This window comes from Sinohyriopsis cumingii, chromosome 1 (assembly GCF_028554795.1).
Source record: "Sinohyriopsis cumingii isolate HCF-2022 chromosome 1, ASM2855479v2, whole genome shotgun sequence".
In the NCBI taxonomy this organism is placed as follows: domain Eukaryota; kingdom Metazoa; phylum Mollusca; class Bivalvia; order Unionida; family Unionidae; genus Sinohyriopsis; species Sinohyriopsis cumingii.
Window position 1 is genome coordinate 94,146,513 of NC_142961.1, and position 23,134 is coordinate 94,169,646.

The 23,134-nt window shown below is 34.8% G+C and overlaps 1 protein-coding gene across 1 annotated transcript; it reads right to left on the minus strand.

Moving 5' to 3' along the window:
• Positions 1-18,480: 18,480 nt before the first annotated feature.
• LOC149807367 (uncharacterized) lies at positions 18,481-20,960 on the minus strand. The gene is made up of 4 exons (XM_089937297.1): positions 20,820-20,960; positions 20,184-20,281; positions 19,095-19,346; positions 18,481-18,657 (listed from the first exon to the last, which is right to left on the minus strand). Exons 1-3 carry the CDS (start codon positions 20,906-20,908, stop codon positions 19,102-19,104), a joined length of 432 nt encoding a protein of 143 aa, XP_089793423.1. The 5' UTR covers positions 20,909-20,960; the 3' UTR covers positions 18,481-18,657; positions 19,095-19,101.
• Positions 20,961-23,134: the final 2,174 nt, after the last annotated feature.

Consider the following 23,134-nt stretch of genomic DNA (forward strand, 5'->3'; position numbering starts at 1 on the left):
ACGCCATCGTCTCCTGTAGACGGACGGATGCCAAGAAGAGTTTTGTCAAATCGATATATAATCGTGCATGATGATGATGATTATGATGATGATACTAATGGTGATGACAAATTACCTATGGGGTATGTGCACATAACGCTGGTCGCACAGATTAAACAGCACAGCAAGAAAGGTAACAGACTTGGCCATCTCTCGATCCTAAACAATAAGGCAAATGTTTGTGTCATGCTTATTTTATTGCACGTTATGTTCCTGCATCTAAACCGCCAAAATATATTTACAATACTTTTAACCAAATTCGATGACATTTTGCAACTGTTCTGTATCGAAGTGGTGTAGTAACCCCTTGTTCCATTAAAAGAATAATTTTTTAAAAAATTACCTGTTTTTTTCATTACTAGTAGCTTTTACCACACTAGTACCCTTAAATACTTCTTTTTCAACATATTCCTTTATGTATTTATATATACCGTTTTAGAGCGATCAACTAGAACGTGTAATATTTGTAAAGCTCGTGGAATTTAGTATCGATAGGGTATAAGATACTATCAGAAAAGTGTGTGTGTGTGTGTGTGTGTCAAAATGTCCACTACATATACATTTTTCTGAGTAAGTTTAAAGGTTGGCAATGTTTTACTTTTCGAACATATTCTTAACAGTTTATTTTTGTAAAACTATTTCATTCATCAAAGTACATGTTACTTACGTTTTCGGTCTTTGACTATTTCACTAAAGCTTCATGTATGCCATTTTTGTTTTTGCTGTCCTAGCCCCGGCGTGTTTAGAGCCAACGTGCATCACAATCAATCTCTCTCTCTCTCTCTCTCTCTCTCTCTCTCTCTCTCTCTCTCTTTATATATATATATATATATATATATATATATATATATATATATATATATATATATATATATATATATATATATATATATATATATATATATATATCGTGGTATTTGTCATACGGTTGCATGTCAAGAATATGATCTGTCAAATGTTATCCACGAAACTAATATGAACCCTCCTTTTGGGAAATATTTTCTAGCTTGTCTGACTAAAATGTGTGTAGCCGTTTCGTTTCACCATTTGTTAAGTTCAGCATATCTTCTCTTTTTTCCTGCTAGGCACTGTTCTGTCTAGTATTTAGGTAAGCATTTGTGTATTGTGGATTGAATAAATATGTCATAAGTACTGTTAATTTAATCGAAAATAAATATGAATTGTCATCCTTACTAAATACATAATGTATACCTTTACCAATTTTTATATCGGGATTGATGATGCTTCTCTGAATGTTATAATTACTAAATGTAATTTGCAAATCTTCGTATTCCATAACGTCACCACAATATATCATTTGCGATATTTGTAACTGACAAATCAGCATTTTTATTATATACTTTAGTGTGAAATATTAAAAAAGACTTATTGGTGAAATGTTTTTCCCTATTTTTTTATTCCTATATTTTCACATGTGAAATATATATCCTTATATTTTCACATGTAAAAAAAAAAATAGATTTATCGTCATGGCATGCGACGCTTTATTGTGTGTGCCTACAAACGTTGTACCTTCAGAAGCAAAATCGAGTACTTTATGAGCAAGAGCAATTATATAGGAACTGCCTTGCACTTCACACAAAAAAGTAATCGCTCTGAAGTTATTTCACCTTACTTTATTGATGACAACGATAAACCCCATTTGGTGCATTGATGAATTGGACTTTTTTTCAGATAGTTTACAAAACGACAAAAATGTAATCCTTCCGCCTTCTTATGTCACGTATATTTATGTGAAAGTGAGGTGCATTTATGAAAAGGGGGTGGATGTGAGTGTGTTCTGCCGAAGATTGAGTTTAATCTTCTAAACTTGGTTTCTTGAGCATGTTTGCATATAATAAAAAGAATATTTTCTTTTCCTAAATTATACGGGATATATTTCATCGTGTTGTACCAAAAACGATTTATTCAATTAGTGGCATCACTACTCATTAAAATATAACGTTGGTACCACGGGGTGAAATATATCCGGTATTAACGTAGGGAAAGAAAATACCTTCTATGTATTCAGTTATAATGGGGTTTCTTTTGCACAACTAGCTTTGGTCAAATTGTTTATGCCATCCAAGGTTGTGACCAAACAATAAGATTCTTGCATTGCTTATTAAACTTATAAAATGTTTATGTCACATCTCTGAGAACTGTTGAATCTATCACAGTAGAAATTCCTGCCTTTATTTATACTGTTCAAAATTGTTTCGACTGTGCTTCAACTCAGATCAAAGCACAATAAATAGATTATAATATTCTATAGGAACTTCAAGATGTTGATTGTGATTTAGGAATTTCAAAAATGGCCGCAGACCACAAATAACTCTTCTTGAGCGTGATCAAAATCAGGAAGATATTCAGCAAAACTAGAACCAAGTTCAACTATGTATTTCACAGGCGACTTGTTATTAAATGCTGCAATCAATATTGATAAAAAAGGGTAAGATTGTTTTTTAGTTTCGTTTTTGCAATGATCACAATGACTTCTAAAAGGTCATCTTACTGAATATTGGTCAAATACTTTTGTGTTACTTCTTCAGAGCAAGTTGCTTAGCATGTAAATTGAACACTACAAAGGTAATTCTACGTAATAACGATTCTAGTAAAGAAGTACACATACTGCACACAATTACAATTACAATGCCGTAATTTTTCTGCAACAGTCGAGCAAATAACTCACTGACCATTATGTCTTTCCTTAGAATTTCCTCAGTTTTCCCGGAGTTATTGCTTTAACTTTCCAGCACGATGTTTCACAATTACTGAAGTTTCTAGTCTAAATTACTCAATTAAATTCGGATTGAAATGGTGACCACACCCTCTCTCAATTCCGAATGGATATCGGTTCTACCCTGCTCTATTCAACTTAGCAGACAACGCTCAGGCCGTCTGTTAATGTGATGAGATTTACGACACCAGTAAGGGTCCTTTGTTCTTGAACAATGCTTTTAACGTCCACATGTGATTTTTGACACCCGACAAAGCTGGCTCTCGCAACAATTACGAACAGGACCACTATAGCCGCGGGGTCTAACATATATACATGGCTTCTAACCAATTCCTTTGTTTTTGACTTACGTAATCGCGGGCAAGCAACGTGACATACATAAATAACAAAGAATGGGGGCAATCGTGGTATCAGGACATGTGTTCAAGATCTCAGAAGTGGTTGGTTGGCTATCCTTGACACAATTATATATTGACAAGTGTAAAAGAAAGAAACATAGAAATATGTTGGGTTTTTTACCCCTACTCTGGCTAGCTGTGATTTCAATTTTGAATGTCGTCTGTATTTATTCTCAGATAAGTTACAATGATGGGGTCAAATGTTCTAGAACAGTTAAACGAGACGAAAATATTTCCCGAAGTCAAATATTTAATTAAAACGTAACACCTTCAAGTTTGTTGTAAAGATTACAGACTTATTTCAGCATGAAGGGTCACAAAATAAGAAACAATAGTTGTAATAAAAGTGAGAAAGATGGATTCAGACAGAACGGTTCTATCAACTCAATGAGAAAACTCTTCTTTCTGTTCAAAATAATGTTTCCGTCCACTCTGTGAGAGAAACACTCTTTCTATTCATCATCAACTCTATGAGAGAAACTCTCCATCCGTTCAAACATAACGGTTCCATCAACTTTTTGAAAGAAACCTTTTTCCATTCAAACATAATGCTTCCATCGACAATGAGAAGATTTTTCTGTTAAAAAAATAATCATTCCATAAACTCTATGAGAAACACACTCTTTCCATTCAAACAACTCAACTCTCTTTCTGTTTACAAATAATGGTGCCATCAATTATATACGATAACAATTTTTCTACTAAAATATAATGGTTAGATTATCTCGATGAGAGAAACTCTTTTTCTGTTCAAACAATGGTTCCATTGATTCTGTAAGAGCAACTTTATATTTAAAACTACGGGTTCCGTCAACTCTATGAGAGAAACTCTCATCTATTCAAACATAATGATTCCATCAATTCTATAAGAGCATCTCTCTTTTCACAAATATGGGTTATATCAACTCTATAAGAGAAATTATTTTTCTTTTCAAACATATAGATTCCATCAAATCGATGAGAAATTCTCTTTTAATTGTTACCACTCTATGGTCACAAACTAAGTAACAGAAAGAAAGAAAAAAAAAACAAATCAAAAAGTTTAGTAAAACTTTACAAACAATTTAATTACCAAAGTTATACATTACATTTGAGAAGAACTTACAGCATTATGAAGCGAATCCAAACTAGTCCTTATCAAGGTCTATGAACGTCCTAAATGAATGTAAAGTTCCTTTAAATGTTATAACCGGGTTGATAATCATTACTTCCTATTTTAATCATATGTAGAGAAAACAGACATTATTTCATTACGGAAGATAACAATTTTGCGGTTTGGAGTATTTCTGTACAGTTTGAAGAGAACACTTTTCTATTTAGCCTCAGCTATATGTGGTGTATGCTGCTTTGGATTTCCATCCTAAAGTTAGCATTATGAAGGGTTAGCATATACAATGATTTGAGAACTGCGAATCAATTTAACAAAGCAATTATTTCAAGGCTGACGTTTTGGATTACATTCTGCGATAAAGCACATTCTACATATCATCTTATCTGTAAAGATATTAAGCATCATGAACTTTAAATTATCTGACCATAAATTAATATACGTAGATATAGAAGTAAAATCCAGAAATCAACGGGGGAAAGGAATTTGGAAATTTAATAATAAAATACTGGAAGAAGTAGATTTTATTAAAGAGATAAGAGAAGAAATTAAAAAGTTTATAGACAGGGGAAATTATGATATTTTAAATGAATGGGACCAACTTAAAAACATATTTAAAAACAAAGCAATACAATTTGGAAAAATAAGAAAACAGAAAATTAAAATGGAAACAGAAGAAATAAATATACAACTACGAAAAAGAAACACAGCAGAAGTGCTACAAAAACTACAAAAAAGATTAAATGAGATACTGGAAGAAGAAGGAAAAGGTAGAGAGATAAGAGCATACAAGTGTATGCAAAAAAGCAGACGGACTCTATTGAAGAGAAAAATTAAAAAGAGGGGGAGAAAAGTGTAGTGAAAGTTTGAAAATAAATAATAATGAGATAGCAACAGACAAAGGTAAAATCTTTAACCACATTAAAAACTACTACACTAGCTTATACAAAACAGAAGAAATAGAAGATAAATCAATTGATGATTATTTGCAAGAAATTGAATGCGAGGTGATATCGTCAGAACACAAAGACTTGTGTGCCGAACTCACCTCGACGGAAGAAATTTTAAATACAATCAAGACGCTAACCAAAAGGAAATCCCCAGGTGAAGATGGACTCGCCGCAGAATTCTATCAAAAATTCAGCTGTGAGTTGTCGCCCATTCTAGAATGGTTCTTCAACAATATTTTACTAAGAAATGAAACCATGACAAAACGTATGAGGGAAGGAGTAATCAAATTAATATATAAAGGGAAGGGAGATAGAGAAGACCTAAAAAATTGGAGACCCATCTCTCTCCTAAACACTGACTATAAAATACTAAGTAAACTACTAGCAGAAAGACTTAAGAAGGGGATGAACAAAATAATTAATAAAAATCAGTCTTGTGGACCGAAAGGTAGAGATATTCAAAACAATATCTTAAGTATAAGAACATCTATAGATTATTTAAATGAATGTGGTTAAAAAGGTGCCATGGTACTTTTTGACCAGGATAAAGCTTTCGACAGATTAGAGCATAACTACATACAAAAGCGCTAGAAAAATTTGGTTTTGGAAACAATTTCCAAAAATGGACCAAAATCCTGCACAACAAAATAACTTCAAAAGTGCAGGTCAACGGAGCTAGTACTGAGAAATCCAAGATCAGTGCGGCAAGGATGCCCACTATCTATGCTATTATATGTAATAGCAATAGAAATACTAAGTATAAAAATAAGACTAAATACAAGGATTGAAGGCAAAAAAGTTCCAAACATAAAAGAAGAAATACAGATGTTACAACACGCCGATGATTGTACAAACTTCATAAAAGACCCTAATTCCTATAAATACTTGATACAGGAATTTGAAAAATTTGGAAAAGCCTCGGGGTCAAAAGTCAACCATGAAAAAACAGAAATACTAAAAATAGGAAACTGGAGGGGAAATCACTCTGGATTACCCGCCCCCCCCCCCCCCCGATCAGATCAAGGAGAAAATCAAAGCAGCACTAGGTATATATTTCGGAAAAGGAGAAGAGCAAGCAAACTGTAAGGAAATGAGAGTAAAAATAGACAAACATGTGAACATCTGGGCACTTACGCCACTCTGCCTCATGGAACGGGCCCAAGTGGCCAAAACATACATATATACAAATATTAATTATTTACTAAATCAAAAGACATTAATAGTACAATATTGCACAAAATTGATAAACCCATCATTAACTATATTTGGGATTTTAAAACACATTATGTAAAAAAAAGAAACTTTATATAAAGCAAGGGAAAAAGAAGGACTAGCAATACCGAATCCAATGTTAATTAAGCATGCTAATATTCTAAATAGATTTTAAAAAATACAAACAGAGCCAGAATACCCGTGGGAAGGGATATATGTATATTGGTTGTTATTTTTTATGAGAAACAGAAGAGACATCTATCAAAATAATAAACTTGTAAAAAAACTAGAAGTATCCAGAAGATTTAGATATATTAAAGAACTACTACAGATGTACAGAGATAATAAAGACCTATGGGAACTAGATGATAAACTTACATACAAATGGATAAGAGAAATAACTACAAAAAAGGATAAAAATAAAAATAACAGAAGATAAGCTATATATTAATTGGGAAAGAGCATGGGGGCACTGGGTTAAACTAGGCTCCCTTAAAATACAAAGCCTCTGCTTCAAATACATGCATGATCCATGGTTGACGGGAGAGGTTGCAGTGCGACGGCATATGGTCCGAGTACCGCCAAATTGTCCACTGTGTCAAAAAAAACTATTTTTAGCAGACATCATGTTATCACTCAGTGCGAGAAAAGAAAAGTAGAAAGACTAAGAGTTATAGAGAAAATTAGTAAGAACGACAGATATAGAAAAGAAAACTTACTATACTTAGATGGGAGATTTGACAAAGAAACGCTATATAAAATAACTGACTATAGTGTAGACACAATGAAAGCCTGTAGCCAGATTATAGTGATAGGGAAATAATAAATTTTAAAAAAAATATTAAAAAAATAAAAATTCAATTTTTTAATTTCAATCGCAATTTAAATTTCAAACATTTAACAAGTAAATATAAAAATCTCCCAGTCATATAACTTCCTAAAACTAAATATTTGTAGAAATATCCAACGCATAAATTGTTATTATGACTCAATTCTTCCAGTCATATAACTTCCTAAACCTAATGAATTTTTTTTTCTTTTCATCATTCTCTCATTCTTAGTGGGTATAGGAAATGAGAAAAACATGGAGGGACAGGGACCCCTAATGGGGGAAGTACGAGATAATGAAGTCACGGGGCTACGTCACATGGCGCTACGCGAAGTGAACAGGCCCGTGAAAGAGTTTTGGAAATATACCCAAATGGGAAACTCAGGCGTACAACACAAAGAAATAACTACTCGTATATACTCTCGACCTAATTCACACGGGATATAGGTGACCTCTAGCCAAGGTCAACTAGAAAATAAGGAATGGGACTTCGAGTAACGTGATAGAAACCAACTCAGAAGAACCACCCTGTAGAAAACAGTAGGAAATCCAATAAATACCCGTCAAAAATTATTTTTAAATACATTTTTGATCGGAATTCTTTTATTAAAAAAAACCCCATACAACACACCTGGGGAAAACACATACATATAAACACTTTCCTTTTTTAGGACAAGGGGGGGGGGCATCTGTCTGGTGCCCCAACAAAAACAATAAAGCATGTAAAACAAGCAAGATTAACGCAAGTCGTACCAACCACAGCAAACTCCAGTTCAACCAACATCACACTGGGACCCCAAATTCTGGTCACAAACACAGACCAAACAAAAAAAGAAACCAGCAGCCATAATTAACACCCACCACCACCACCAACAGAAACTACTAGAAATACAAAACTACCCTCCAGGGAACAATATAAATACAATGCCAATAATATCAACAATCCTCTTCAAGGAAGCAGAAAAACCACACACAAATGAAGATATAGACACCACCATTCCAAACCTAACAAATGAATTTGACAGTAACCTACTTACCTTAAACTCCACACAATTAGACCACATAACCATAACCAGCACCCCAAAATTCACCAAAAATGAAATAACCAATCCTAGAAACATGCAAACAAACCAACAACAGGAAATCAAGCAAAAAACAAATACATCAAAACATTAGGAAAGAAACTATACACTCAAGCCAAACTCCTGGACCATCTGGGATAATAACACCAAGGGAACCACCAACCTATGGGATGAAATCCAATGAATTAGACACTACAAACTACCCAGCAGCATCATTAATAAGGCAACCCAAACACCCAAAACAACCCAAAACTACCAAAACACATAACTAGGTAAAGGCAAGGGTCCGCTAAAACCCCAAAACAACCACCACCACCCCACAAGTAAGGTTAACTCAAAACAGGAAATAAAACAACAACAGAATCCCCCAAACAAAATTCACAATTATCATTCCATCGAACACACCATATACATAAGCAGCAGGTGCAACAGAATTAATAGTCTAAGTACCAATAGTATTATGACAGCACTGACCAAAATTCACACTGGACAATTCAAACTGATAAGACCAAGGCGAAACTACCTGATTGTCCAATGCAGCACATTTCAACAGGTGCAAAAATTCATCCGAATTGAAACTATAGGCCCAATAAAGATCAAAGTAGAGAGACACCATAGCACTCAAAGGAAAAAACGAGTCACTTCGAACTCCAAACACAGTGAAACCACAACTAATCTGGCTGAACCCACTAAAACCACTATCTTTAAAAAAGTAATAGCACTAAACGGATACAACAAGGACATAAGCAATAAACTCCTACTTCATAAACTCACAGCAAATGGAATACAGACCACCAACGTCTATCGTCTTAAAAATCACAAGAGACAAGAAACAAACAAAGCAGTTATAGAGGCTACCGAGCCAATACCCTCAATAATAAAAATATGACAGACAGAAGTGTACCATAAGCTGGAAATCTACATAAATAGGCTAATATTTTGCACCAAATGCCTGCCCTCAGATGTAGATTCAAACCAAAATGTAAGTACTGCGGAGGTCCACACAAAAGAGAATGCCACACAACTAAACAAAAATGTGCTAACTGTACAGAAAACCATTATCCTAGATCGGCAGAATGCAGATTTGCAATAAAAGGGAAACAAATAGTGGACTTAATGAACGAAAAACACCTCACCTATCATTCTGCCAAAAGCATTATCTGTAAAAACAAACCCAACACACCAAAATCTACCTCTGAAACAATCAATGAGCACCAAAACTCTCCACACAGAATCAGAAGGGAAAACATTGCACCACAAAAATACCCGCGAATCAGGAAACAAAAGAACCAAAAACTACAACCCACATTGTAACAAACCAAGACCACCCTGATAACACTCCAGATACAAACAAAACTGTCACCCCAAACATCCACAAACCTAACACACACCCCAACACAGAATTAATACAGGACGTAATGAACCTAACAACAGGACCCCTAATACAAGATCTCAATAGCATAATGAGAACCTTCAAAACCATTTTCACCATACTAGCTGATTGGACCACAAGACTAACAGACAAAGACAACGTCAAAAATGGATAGTACAAAAAAAATTAATAAAATCACCATCTGGTAATGGAACTGCAGAGGAATCTTTAAAAACCTATCATAACTGCAGAACAAATTGAATAATACCGCCTTAAAACCAGACGTAATCTGCCTACAGGAAACCCTCATAACACAAGGACACAAACGCCTGCCCAAACTACAACGCTAATCACAGGGAATCTTTAAAAACAGACCCAAGGAGCAGAAAGGAGGTGGACTAGCAATTGTTTTGATAGATACACTAATCTACTATGAAATAATGAAAGTACCCCCTAACCTAAACATCAATAATAGCATCGAAATAATGTCAGTAATGATAAATATAGGAACCACAAACATTCAAATAATAAATGCATACGACCCAGGGGGTACCTTCTGCCCTACCAACCTAATCTCGCTAAGGGCAATCACTAATAACAACAACAACAATCTAATTATCTGTGGCGACTTCATCGCACACAGTGAATTATGGGGAGGTAAAAAGAAAGATCAAAGAGGGAAAATGGTTGAAAAATGGATAACTGAGAACAATCTGGTCATCTTAAATGACGGGTCAAACACTAGATTAAACCCTGAGGATGGCACTCTCTCAGCCATAGATCTAACCATCACTACCCCAAAAGTGGCTCAAATCACAAATTGGTGGGTGGATCAAGAAGACACGTTAGGAAGTGACCATTTCCCCATCATAATCAATATTCAAACAAAACCTCAACACATTCCAAAAGAAACCCCACCTAAATGGAGGTACCAACAGGCAGACCAATTCCAGTTATTACCAGCTAGAGTAAATCCAGATAACTTAGAAAGCCCAAATATTGACATGTATTATGATAACATAACAGACACAATTATAGAGGCAGCTAACCGATGCATCCCAAAGACAACTAATATCCAAAATAAAAACCCCGTACCAAGGTGGACTAAACAGAGCACTATAGCACATAAAGACAAAAAAATAGACCTTAAATAAATATAAACGCACCAAAAATTCTATCTACTTCTAGCAATATAAAGATATAGAGAAAGCACTAAAACAAACTATAAAAACTGCTAAAATTAATCAACGGCAAACATTTTGCTCTAAACTGAGTCTAAAATCAAACTCAAAACAAATATGGGACAAGATAAAAGCCATGAAAGGGAAAGCAACTACCTCAGCCCCAAAAATTAAAAATGCCATAACAAATAAAGATAAGACAGACCTCCTAGAGAAGCATTTTTCGAACATGAGTAGGAACAATAACCACACCAGAAACTTTCAAGAACACAAAAAACTAATGGAGGAAACCCAACCTCAAATGTTTCAAGACCCCTTGGTCTTGAAACATTTGAGGTTGCGTTTCCTCCATTAGTTTTTTGTGTTCTTGTTAACAGACCCAGATATCTTCTGTTTCATCGAGCGGGGGAATGAGAGGCGGAATAAATGTCATAACCCCAAAAAATGACGAGACTAATAACAAGGTATTTTCATGATAATACACCGCCATCAAGTTTTATAACTTTATAAAAATCTTACTTAAATAGCGACATCACAGTACATGAATGGGAGATATCCCTACGATCCAAAAACGAAACATCCCCTGGTAAGGATCGGTTAGGTTACATTCTCTATAACAAAATATATACCTATCAATATAACATTAACCTTAATCATATTTTTTAATAGTATACGAGATAAATTTCCAGCTACCCACCAAATGGAAACAGGCCATAGTAATACCAATCCCCAAGCTGGGTAAAGATCCCAACAACATAAATTCGTATCGAACCATCTCCCTTACAAACATGTCATTTGCAGATCTATTTGAAAATTTCAGAAATGTCAGCGCTGATAACTACAGACTGGACCCATCTTGGTACTATTATGTACCGGGACTGACCAATGATGCATTACTGAAACAAATGAAAATAACATTGGAGTTGTTAACAGACCCAGATATGTTCTGTTTCATCGAGCGGGGGAATGATAGGCGGAATAAGTGTCATAACCCAAAAAATGACGAGACTAATAATAAGGTATTTTCATGATAATACATGAAGTTTTATAACCTATCTGGACAGCAACAAACTGTACGGGAATATCATATCCGACTCTATACCGGTTGGTGGTTTCAGATAGATCAGTCAAAAACATTTCTTGATAAAACTGTTAAAACTATACCAGATGTTATTAGTTATTTTATTGATGTTGATCTTCACTATCCTGTTGGAAGTACACGCTAGGTATAATATCTCTCCGTTTTGTCCTGATTCGACGTTGGTAGATTATAATTTATTATCTGATCAACAGAGAAATTATTCGCAGGGTAAACTTATCTCAAAGAATTCTGTTGTTCATGAACTTGTTTCTAATCTGCTTGACAAACGGAGATATGTCTTTGTCACGTTTGCCTCCCCGCGATTACGTAAGTCAGGAACAAAGGAATGGGTTAGCGCCATGAGTATGTCGACCCTGCACTGCGTGGCGATTCGTGTTTGTTAGGTGTCAAAACTAACATGTAGACGTTAGAAGCTTTGTTCTTGAACAAAGGACCCTCGATGCTGTTGTAAATCTCCCCGCTTTGACAGATGGCCTGAGGCCCGTCTGTTAAGATGGACCGACTGGGGTAGAATTGATATCCAATCAGAACTGAGGAAGGGTGGGCCATCAATTCGAACCAGAATTTAGCAGTCATTTGGGCTGGGAACGAGTTAGCCATTGTGAAGCATCGTGCTGACAAGTTGTAGCAATAACTCCGGGAACCACTCGTGATTTGGCGGGAAAAACCTTGGTACATTCAAGGACAGAAAGCTTCGTAAAGATCAGTGAGTTATTTGCTCGATTGTTGCAGAATGTTTTGGCATTGTAATTGTAATTACGTGCAGTATGTATATTTCACTTACTGAAATCGTTAGTACGTAGAATTACCTTTGTATTGTTTAATTTACATGCGTACTTGAGAAATAAGCTATGATTATGTAGATTGCTAGCTCGTAGTCAGAATTAATATTGTAATTCGCTATCTGATTACTTCGTGGTAAACTAGTGTATTTATTTATGTAATATTCTAGATTTTGCAATTGTTGAATTAAATTGTAACTTTGGAGACGGTTGCAGTGTGTATATTTAAATAATATGGATATTTGAATATTTGTGCACACTTGTGGGAGTGTAATGTACAAAAATGCGTCGGATTGTTGTGATATTGTTGAGAATAATTAGATTAAGAATATCGATGTGACACAATTTAGTGATGTCTGTATGTTAAGTAGGTTACCGCTCTTTATTGCAACATTGTTTTCTATAAGAACGTGTGTGGTTTTCCGGAAATGTAGATAACCTTTATCTGATGATTGATTGTTGATGTAGTGCGAGGCGAGATGGCTAACACAAATGCTAACGTCCTTGTGTTTTTCGTAGGAAGCTTTTGGGGACAGAACTACCGGATAGTCAACTCCCGAGTCTCAGAGAGACAGGATAGAAGTAGGCGCAGAACACTCCTTGTTGCTGGAGAAAGAGAGAGAGAAGGAGGAGAAGAAAAGGAGACAAAAGGGGAAGAGGATAGGAAGAATCAGAGTACGGAAAAAGCCGGAAGGAGGAAAGGAATTGGTGGAGTCACACAGATGAGTAGAAACCAAGTACAGGGGAAAGCCATCTCACACTATAATCACGTGATGAAATAGGTTGTTACATGGTCGAGAGGAAGAAGATTGGTTGAGAACTTAATATCGTTTAATTTGTATTAAATTGTTATTCTTTTCAATTTCACCTTTGTGTTCTTAATAATTTAATTGTCGGTATTGCTGACTGGGAGCTCGGAGCTTTACCTCTCTCTATTACTAATTTCACTTCCTACAAAACGAGCCAGGGTGGGAATTCCACAGTAATTCAAATAAATATTGGGAGCATCCCACCCCAACGCATAACAGTGGGTCACATAGAACCTCACAGTCTTAGATTACAAAAATCTGATAAAGGCACTTGATCATTGTCTGATATTACGAAAAAATCATCGTGTGCTAAAATTTAGTCAGTCACGTTGGATGCAAGATTATATCGATGTTAATGCTAGCCGAAGAGCAGTTACAACAAAGGAATACGAAAAAATTCTTTTCAAGCTGATGGATAACAGCGTTTTTTGCAAGACCATGACAAATATCAGAAAGCGAGTCAATACTGAGATCGTTAATAACGTGGAACGTCATAATAAACTTGATGTATCTGATGAATTTGTTAGTATGAAAATATTAATGAAAATCTCAGCCGTTAAACAAAGAAAGACAAACTTCAAGTTGAACAAACCATTTTATATTGGTATGGCAGTACCTGAAATATCAAAGAAGTTAATGTAATGGTTCCACTGTGATTTTATTAAGGTTAATTGGCCTGATACAAAGCTGTTATTACAGACACTGACTCTCAAATGTACAAGATAAAATCTAATGATATTTATCATGAGTTTTAAAAAAGCCTAGAATTATTTGATCATTCAGATTATCCTAAAAAAAAACCAGCGGATTTCACCGTGACAATAACAAAAATGTTAAAGGAACGTTTAAAGACGAAACAAATGTTTTTCCTATCGTCGAGTTCATCGGATGTACTGTTTAAAACTATCGGATTATAAAGTTTAAAAAAAAAGGAGCCAAAAGAATCAAAAGTAATGTGGTAGGTACGATGGAATGATTCGATAATTATAAGGCTGCGCTAGACGGATTTTCTGGTAATGTTGAGATGATGGCAATAAAATAAAATCGTCATAACATTGAGACTGATGTAGTCATAGAATCCGCTCTGCGTAATTCTGATGATAAGTGATATTGCTCTGATGGGATCAATACATTCGCGTTAGGATATTAAATGTACGATGTTGACTTTAGCAAGGTAGATTTTTTTAGTTTGGTTATTATAGTAAATTCTGTATGAATGTCCATTACAGGAATAGTAAACTACTGTGTGGAATATAAAATAAAAGCCGCAGTAGTGAATATACAGGGGATGGTTTCTGAGCCAGCCATATTTCTTGACGCCATGATGATCTCCACGATATGTCCTCGAGTCAGGTAATCGATAACCAAATCGACGCTGTTGCCTTAAGGGGGCAGGGGCCAGTTTTTATGTACAAATTTAATGCCGCAATCAGCCACCTAGTATAAAAAATCATAAACAATCAAATACACAGGTGAGGTCAAAAAGGTCCATATTTTTAGATACATATATTAAAAAGAAGCATAAGAATCTTATCCACTTGACCAGAGAAGTAAATGTCAGTTCATAGCAGAAGAAGTTTTTGCAGCCCAATCCCAAATTTCTACATGCACTTTCATGTCCGAAGGTCATTTTTGACACCATGTGATGCTCACAGTGCAAACACAAGCCCTTTTCTTCGCTGACAGTTCTGCAAAACAGTGTGTACTAAACAGGCTGATGCAATTAAGAATAGTTGTTATCCAAGCCGTTTTTGAGATATTCTTCTTGCCCCAAATCCATGTGTTTACTGCTATGGGAGGCTAGCTCTTCTTCCTATTGGTATTTCACTATCAACATACTGCAGAGTAACTATAGAAGGTGTATATGCCTGACATCAATTTCAAGAACAACACAAGCCCGAAACACCTAGTTCACAAATATCTCCATATATTTAAATAGTAAACAATCATACCTGAAAAAGTCACACCATAGCCTTAAGTTAAGAAAATTGCCAGGGGCCAATTTACGAAACTGGACACTGTCACCTAACAAAGTCGTTTTCGTATTTGTTTAGACTTAATCATGAAGGGATCGAGGTGGGGGTGGAGGAAAACTCATGCTACGCACACGTAAAATCTAGGGGTTTGGCTCAGGAACCCCGATATATTCACTACTTTGATATGTTGCTTTTCCATTTCCTGTATCAATGTGTCTAGAAAGAATGTATCGTTTGTTTTTTTTTTCACTTTAGCGAATACGTGTGCAAAATATCGGCTAATTCTAATTATTTTTGGTCATTCTTTGTGACTGAGGACTTATGCAAGAATTATCATTGTTCATGATAATAATCAGAATACATTCATGGGTCATTTTTGTGGATTTCTGCAATGGCTTGTGTTAACGAAACTTGAACGAATTCTAAATACTTAAATTCATCTGATGAATATATCAAGTTCTATGTGATTTTAATTCCTCCTCAGTTTGATTGAAGGCCAGTGGTGGCCTTCTAAAATTGTATTTGTTGTTTTTTGGAGTTACTTCTTACAAATCTAAATTATATTTTATCCATATATATATCAATGCTATCTTTTTTCATCTTAAATAACGTCCCACCGTATGAGTGCCGATTATGCATTATCTTAATCAGGTATAGCATTAGCCCCATTACATTTTATTTTCCCGTATTATTATACAGTAATACCTCGTGCATTCGCGTTTCTGGATTCGCGAATTCATGGATTCGCGAAGTTTTCTTTGGTACCCTCTACGTATATGTTTTCTTTATTTTATTGAATTGTACCTTCGTTATATGACTTCTGTGACATATGAAGTTTAACTAGTTTACCTTCCTGACAATGACAAAGAAAACGTCAGTCATTAAGTTTACAGTCCCATTCGTTACTTGGTTTTACCTTACTGTGAGTGCAAAAGAAAACGGCAGCCAATGAATTAGTATAGGGGTAATATTAGTATACATGTACCGTACTGTAAATGCGCTAGTGTGGCAAATACCCATTAGGCGATACTGTACTCTATTTTTACGTCAACCATTTATTTCTCTTTTTAAGGGTAATGTATTAAGCTAATTTTTAAATGAAATTAAAGTGCTTTGGGAGCATGATTTGGGTCATATTTAGGGTTTAAACCCTAGAAATAAACATTTATTAGCATTTTTAGTGACTCGTACCAAACATTCGCGATTCCTCCTGATCCGCGACTGGTTCTGGAACCTAACCTCGCGAATGTTCGAGGTATTACTGTATTCCATCTGACAGGGAATACTTGTTAAAACAAGTACATAGCATTATAAAGTAATATGATATTTGAAACTTTACGGGAAAAGAACAAGAAAGAGTCAAACAAATGTGTCAACAGTCCAGTAAGGAGCGAGAGATGAGAGAGCTAATGACAGAGTGTGACTACAAAAGAATATTTATTATAATCATTTCCAACATGTACACATATATACACACATACAAGTATTCATCCATCCATCCATACATAAATACGTATCTGAAAGTATTTTACTTTGTAGATGTGTATACCCAATTATTGCAAAAAGAAATCTTTATTTCTTTTTCTAGTCGGTTCATGGTCAGTGTTGTACTGTTAAATCTGCATTTATGGAGATACTTTTTCAGTTGCAACAAAAGGAGATTGATCATTGCATCTATTTTCTGAGGGCCTGTTTTAGCAAAAGTAAATTTTACGTGTGACACATGAAGATTTTGTAGATGATTACACTTATTCCTTATCCACCCAATAAAACAAGACAGAAAGGTCTCAGTTTCTGAAGAGTTACAAATAAGTTCAGATGAAGTCATTAGCATAAAGAGCACATGTATGTACAGACTTTTCTAAATTTGTTGAAAATGTATTTATTTGTAAAATGATGTCAACCATCTTTAAGTCTAAGTTTGTAATCAACCCAATCCATGTTCAATAATTCTTAGGTAGACTGAGGAAAGATATATCATTTTGAGAGTGCCGATTGTGCATTATCTTAATTATAAATCCAACTACTATCTATGGGTTTGAAATTATACCATCGTGTTGGGTTTAAAATATAAAAGTTGTAAATGCTTTAGTTTTAAGTTTATCTGCCCATACTTGTCATGTCTTCTCATATCCTCATGGTGTGTAATAAGTGTTGTTGTATTCATAAATTAGGTTTCTTAAAAGTTAACCCATTGTGGTTGGTTTCATTTGTCATTTTTTCCATGTTTATAATGTTTTAACAAATAGATGACCTTGTACAATGTAAAATACCTTGTAATTGAACTGTACAGCTATTGTAATACAAATTTATTCTTTCTCGCATCAAATCCGTAATGTATTCGTTTTTGATATATTGAGGTTGATTATGTTTATCTCTGTGTTATTATCATTCGCATATAAATACATGGCTGCACTTTTGCACTGCAAACGGTTCCATCATCAGGCATGGATTCCCTTTCCTAAAGCCTTTCTCAGATGACCCACAACCCTCTTCTAGGGTGCTCCGAATCAGCTGATCAGACTCAGCTCGGAACCAAGTAGCGTTTCCATTATCCGCTTTCTATCGCCAAATCTAATGTGAGACATTCTCGACCGGTTGGCCAACCTTGATGACTTAATTCCTACTGTTAGTCCCCGTCATTCCAATGACTCCTTTCGTTCACTAAATGTTTCTGATACAAAGCCACAGAGAGAGTGAAACTAAATGACAGACATACAGACAAAAAACGGAAAGAAAGAAAGAATGAAAGAAAGAAAGAAAGAAAGAAAGAAAGAAAGAAAGAAAAATCGAGAACTACATGTCCAGCGATGGGAGTACAATAGTTACATACAGATGTCTATTGCGACATATTGCAACAGAATTAAATGACAAATGTATTATTAAATATTTAAATCGTATAGGATAAAACATTTATTTTACAGATCACAGACGTAATTGAGTATGAAATAAACACAACAACAATAATACAAGTGTCGTCTACTCCATATGAAAAATTCTTCTATATTCCAAATACGTTTGCGTCACAATACACCTCAAATGTCTTTTGTTGGAAGAGTGGAAGAGTGTCTTCAATGCTAAAAATACAGGAAAGACCAAAATGATGTAAGATTATATAACGAGGAAGCTAACAAATAGTAGATTCATAACTATTTATCTGATTATCTATCGCACATATTATCTCTCCAAGCAATTAAATATTAAGCTAGTTCCCACAAAAAGAACAAAAGATACAAAAGGTTTGCCGTTTGCTTAAATTACAAAAGACATATTTTGTTTTTTAATTACTTAAATTAGCATATTTTGGTGAAAACAGATACTAACATTTGTGAATGATTAAGAAAGATAGGCATTTCATTGAATCATGGTGGTATATCAAAACTAAAGACAGGTTTAGAATCAAAGTGATATAACTTAGGTTGAATGTGTTTCATAGAGAAAGATTGTAGGATATGTTAATGGGTTCTCTTACACACATTGCGACTGAAGAAAATAATCAAGAGATCTGACTTACCTTACATTTAGAAGATTCCGTTTTTTCCTTTGCCAAGTCCAATGCCTTTCCCAAATCCATTTCCAACGCCTTTTCCAATTCTGACTCCTTTGTATGGCATGATGGGGATTTGCAGTATGGGAATTCCCTTTGCACCATATCCACCGTAGCCACCTGATAGATACCCAAGTCCGCCAGAGAAGCCTCCGTACCCATTATAGAGTCCGCCAGAATAACCGTTTCCAAAGAGACCTGAGGAAGCGTACCCTTGGCCTGTGTGAATTCAAAAAGTGTTGGGAATACCTGTGAATGAGATTTACCTTCTGTACCCACCGTCTCTTAACATCCATCTTTTAATCGCATTTGTTTACGCACCTTCGTGTTACAAGTGTAATTCGAATTACAAAATGTTCATTGACTTATTATATGTGTGTATGTATAATTTAGATTTTTAACGTAGCTTTAACAATGTTTAGTCATGAAGTCCCACCAAGTCACATTATCCTGACACCAGGCCGACCAGATCAAACACTAACCTGGCAACGCGGAGCGCCAAGCGAGGTAGCTGTTAGTACCATTTATTAAAGTCTTTGGTATGACTCGGACGGGGTTCGAAGCCGCGACTTCCCGCATCCGAGGCGAACGCTCAAACCACTAGGCCAACGAAGCGGTTTGACTTACTACATTACGGTTAAGATAGCATATGGTGTATAGATAACAATACTTGCGGACTTCCCGCAATCTCTCACTTGCAAATCTATCTTCTGGAATAGGCGTTACACAACATTGGTTACAACTACACCAATTATCTTCAGAAATGATATCTTTTAGTGAGAACATAGTTATTATTTTTTTCTCTCGTGATGTGAGGCAATGACATAAAGATGCTTTCATTTGTTTGCTTCCCAATTCTGGGTAAGGCATCAAAGACAAAATGAATAAAGGTACAAAAAAATTATTGGGAGAGGAATTAGAAACACTAAAAACAAATTTGTGCGGCGTGAAGATTTCTACTTGTATAATTTGAATAAACAAAGCACAGAATAAACTTGTCCTTATATCTTAATAGGGTATTAGACATGATAGGAAGAGTAGTACACTTTCAATTACCTCCGAATATATATGCAGAATAAACATTGACTATGCAGACGACAGCCAGTACAGCTGCAATTTTGAGAAGCTTGCTCATTTTTCTGAAAGTATCAAAACTGGAAAGAAAGGACATATTACATATCAGTCATTTAAAAGGTCTTCCCATCTTTCTCTGGGAAAATGTTGCTGTAGAATGTAATCTCAGACAAGATAAAATGACAAGATGACAAATGAAGTTTTACCAGAAAATTATGATGCTCTCTAAAATAGTTACGCATGACAGATAACTTCATTTGTTAGTAAAACTAATGAAGTGTCCCGAGGGTTAGATTTTATAATTATGTCCCGTCGTAGATATTGATATTGTGTTTTCGTACTGGTATACAATTAAACCAGATTATTTATATAAGGTATACTTGATTGTTTTTAATATAAATTTGTAGTATGATATATTTGTTACTAGGTTTGTTGTTCATGCTGATTAATTACATGTTTCGTCTCCACAATCATGTGTGCAATTTAAAATAAAATAGATTCAGGAGATAACGTTCCCTTTTGAAAACAATGTGATTAATCGTTTTGTTTGTATGCTTCATTTTGTTCATATAGAACATCGTGGAACGTAAATTAGATTCCATCAAACTTTTAACTTACCTGTGATCTACTAAATACTCAGATACACCGTTCACGAAGAGACAACATGAAGTAAACCGTAACTTTTCCAGTCGTTTAAATATTTGCATGGAAGGTTTGACTTGAAACCCAGAACATAAAAATTGCCATACATTGATCACACACACACCTTAAATATTTTCATTTCAAATGTCTTCCTTATTTTGTTGAGATAAAACATTTCCTTGACGAAGGTCATGTTTTAGCCTTTTTGTTTATTCCTCAAGGAAGTTATACAATAATAAATATCTAGTCAGATAATGCTACACCTGTGACATGTAGCTTTGGATTATAAGCCACAATACATTGTTCATATCATCGAATGAGTTATGCCTTGCGTAGTTAGTTAAAACGATTAATTCATTTTGGGCAGCAAGTACTTAATGCTGAATGTTTGAAACATTTCAAGTCTATGGTAAAACCAGTGACACCATATCATTCCATCTCATCTTATTTATTAAAACGGCTTCTTGGTGTTGTTGTATTTATACTCAGTACTTTCGGTAGACAATTGCAAATCACAATAATCCCTTCGTTCACATTTGTGACACAACTCTGGAGATGACAGCAGACCACAACAGGCATGGCGTTTACCCGTTATGAGACATATATTAATGAATAGTACGTCTTTACTTTTGTGCTTAGTGTTTGTTTTGTGGGTGAAAGTTGTTCGCTTTGTTAATACAGAGTCTCTTTAGCACTAAATGTTGGGAAACTATTTAGTATTTCTGCCGTTATCAACTCTTGTGTCAACATGCTATTTTTGTTTTTGGTTTACATTCCCTTGTCCTTTTGGACGAGGACTTTGGGAATCTGGCGGCATTGGAAAATAGGATCATTGGTTGTATCGGTTCATATATTAGAACAAACTTGTTATATGTTGCAGCTTGTCGGCGCCATTCAGAAACTGTCTACCTACACTTAAACACGTACGATGCAACTGCGGATTCTGGCAACATAGCGATGAAAGTATTAAGCATTGCATATTTGGTACATGATTGCACTATCAAAAGTAAATTAATACTCAATGATGTATCACCTCAGTTTGGTATCAAAATTAAAACAATGCAACTGATCGGTGAATGTATATAATTTACTTTGGTCTTTTCCTAAGCCTGTATTTATATTCTAAATTGATTGATATTCAATTTATCTGTAATTAATCAAGGACTATTAACTTGACTGTTTGGACGTATATGTTTTCAATTTCAGCAGACATCAGATCTATCATGCGGGATGCATTAGTAATTATAGGGAATGAATTACTGTTGGAGATCAAATATAATCGCTGTTCAATTGCCTTACTCAAATGGTGTAATAATTAAATTTTAAATATTTTTGGAAGGCGTAGAAGATAGAGCAATTATATAATAATATGAATACCTGTATGTGTAAAGATATTCTAGTACTTTTCCTTCGTTTCTTAACAATGAAAACAGTTTTGAAATGATAACTAATAATCAATTAAATGTCACAATTCGCTTTCAGTTATCATTTCCTCATCTATGTCAAATGATCTGAAGACCTATATTTAGTAATAAAAATGGAAAATCAGTAAAAGTAGTGGAAATAGATCATCGTTGATCTTTCGCAATATAATGCACAATCCAATTTGTAAACTTTAGAATTTATCCTTCCTATGTTGATTTACATACGTTGTGAAGATTGGGGGAAATACCTCACGAAATAAATGTTTATTATGTAAAAGAAACAAACTAGCTTGAATGAGATATACAATACAAGCTTTGTCCCCATTATAATCGTAACCAAGAAAACAACCTTGGGACAATCAAATACGCAAAACGCATGACACAATCATACATATATATACAATCATATATATATATATATATATATATATATATATATATATATATATATATATATATATATATACCGCAATGAAATTCCACGGGATGTATGAATCATTTTTCACTTCCTTTAAATTAAACGTTTTACAGCGAGTGTTATATCATTGACACAGCGCATTCCTATAACGTCAAGTTTGAAAACTATCTCTCACTTTGCTTGATTTGTTTATTGTATAAAACCGGCTTGGTGTATAATTTTAAAAGTACTACTGAGTGCGGCTACCACCATCACCAATTAACACAGACGAAAGGAACAGGAAAACAAGAGCATAGAAATAATACTAAGAAGAGGAAACGATTAGCAACCCGCCAAGCCGTGAACAAAGGAAGTGCACAGAACAAAGGAACTCTCAAACAAAGGAACGATAGGAACCCTTAACAGAAAACAAAGGAACAAAGGAGAGACTTGGAGCGGAGGAGCAGATT

Excerpts from the sequence above, each read along its gene's own strand:
- LOC149807367 (XM_089937297.1), bottom strand. The coding sequence starts at position 20,908 with ATGCAAATATTTAAACGACTGGAAAAGTTACGGTTTACTTCATGTTGT. Across the intron at positions 20,282-20,819 it reads GAGTATTTAGTAGATCACAG|TTTTGATACTTTCAGAAAAA; the intron begins GTAAGTTAAAAG and ends CTTTCTTTCCAG. Across the intron at positions 19,347-20,183 it reads TTCTGCATATATATTCGGAG|GCCAAGGGTACGCTTCCTCA; the intron begins GTAATTGAAAGT and ends GAATTCACACAG.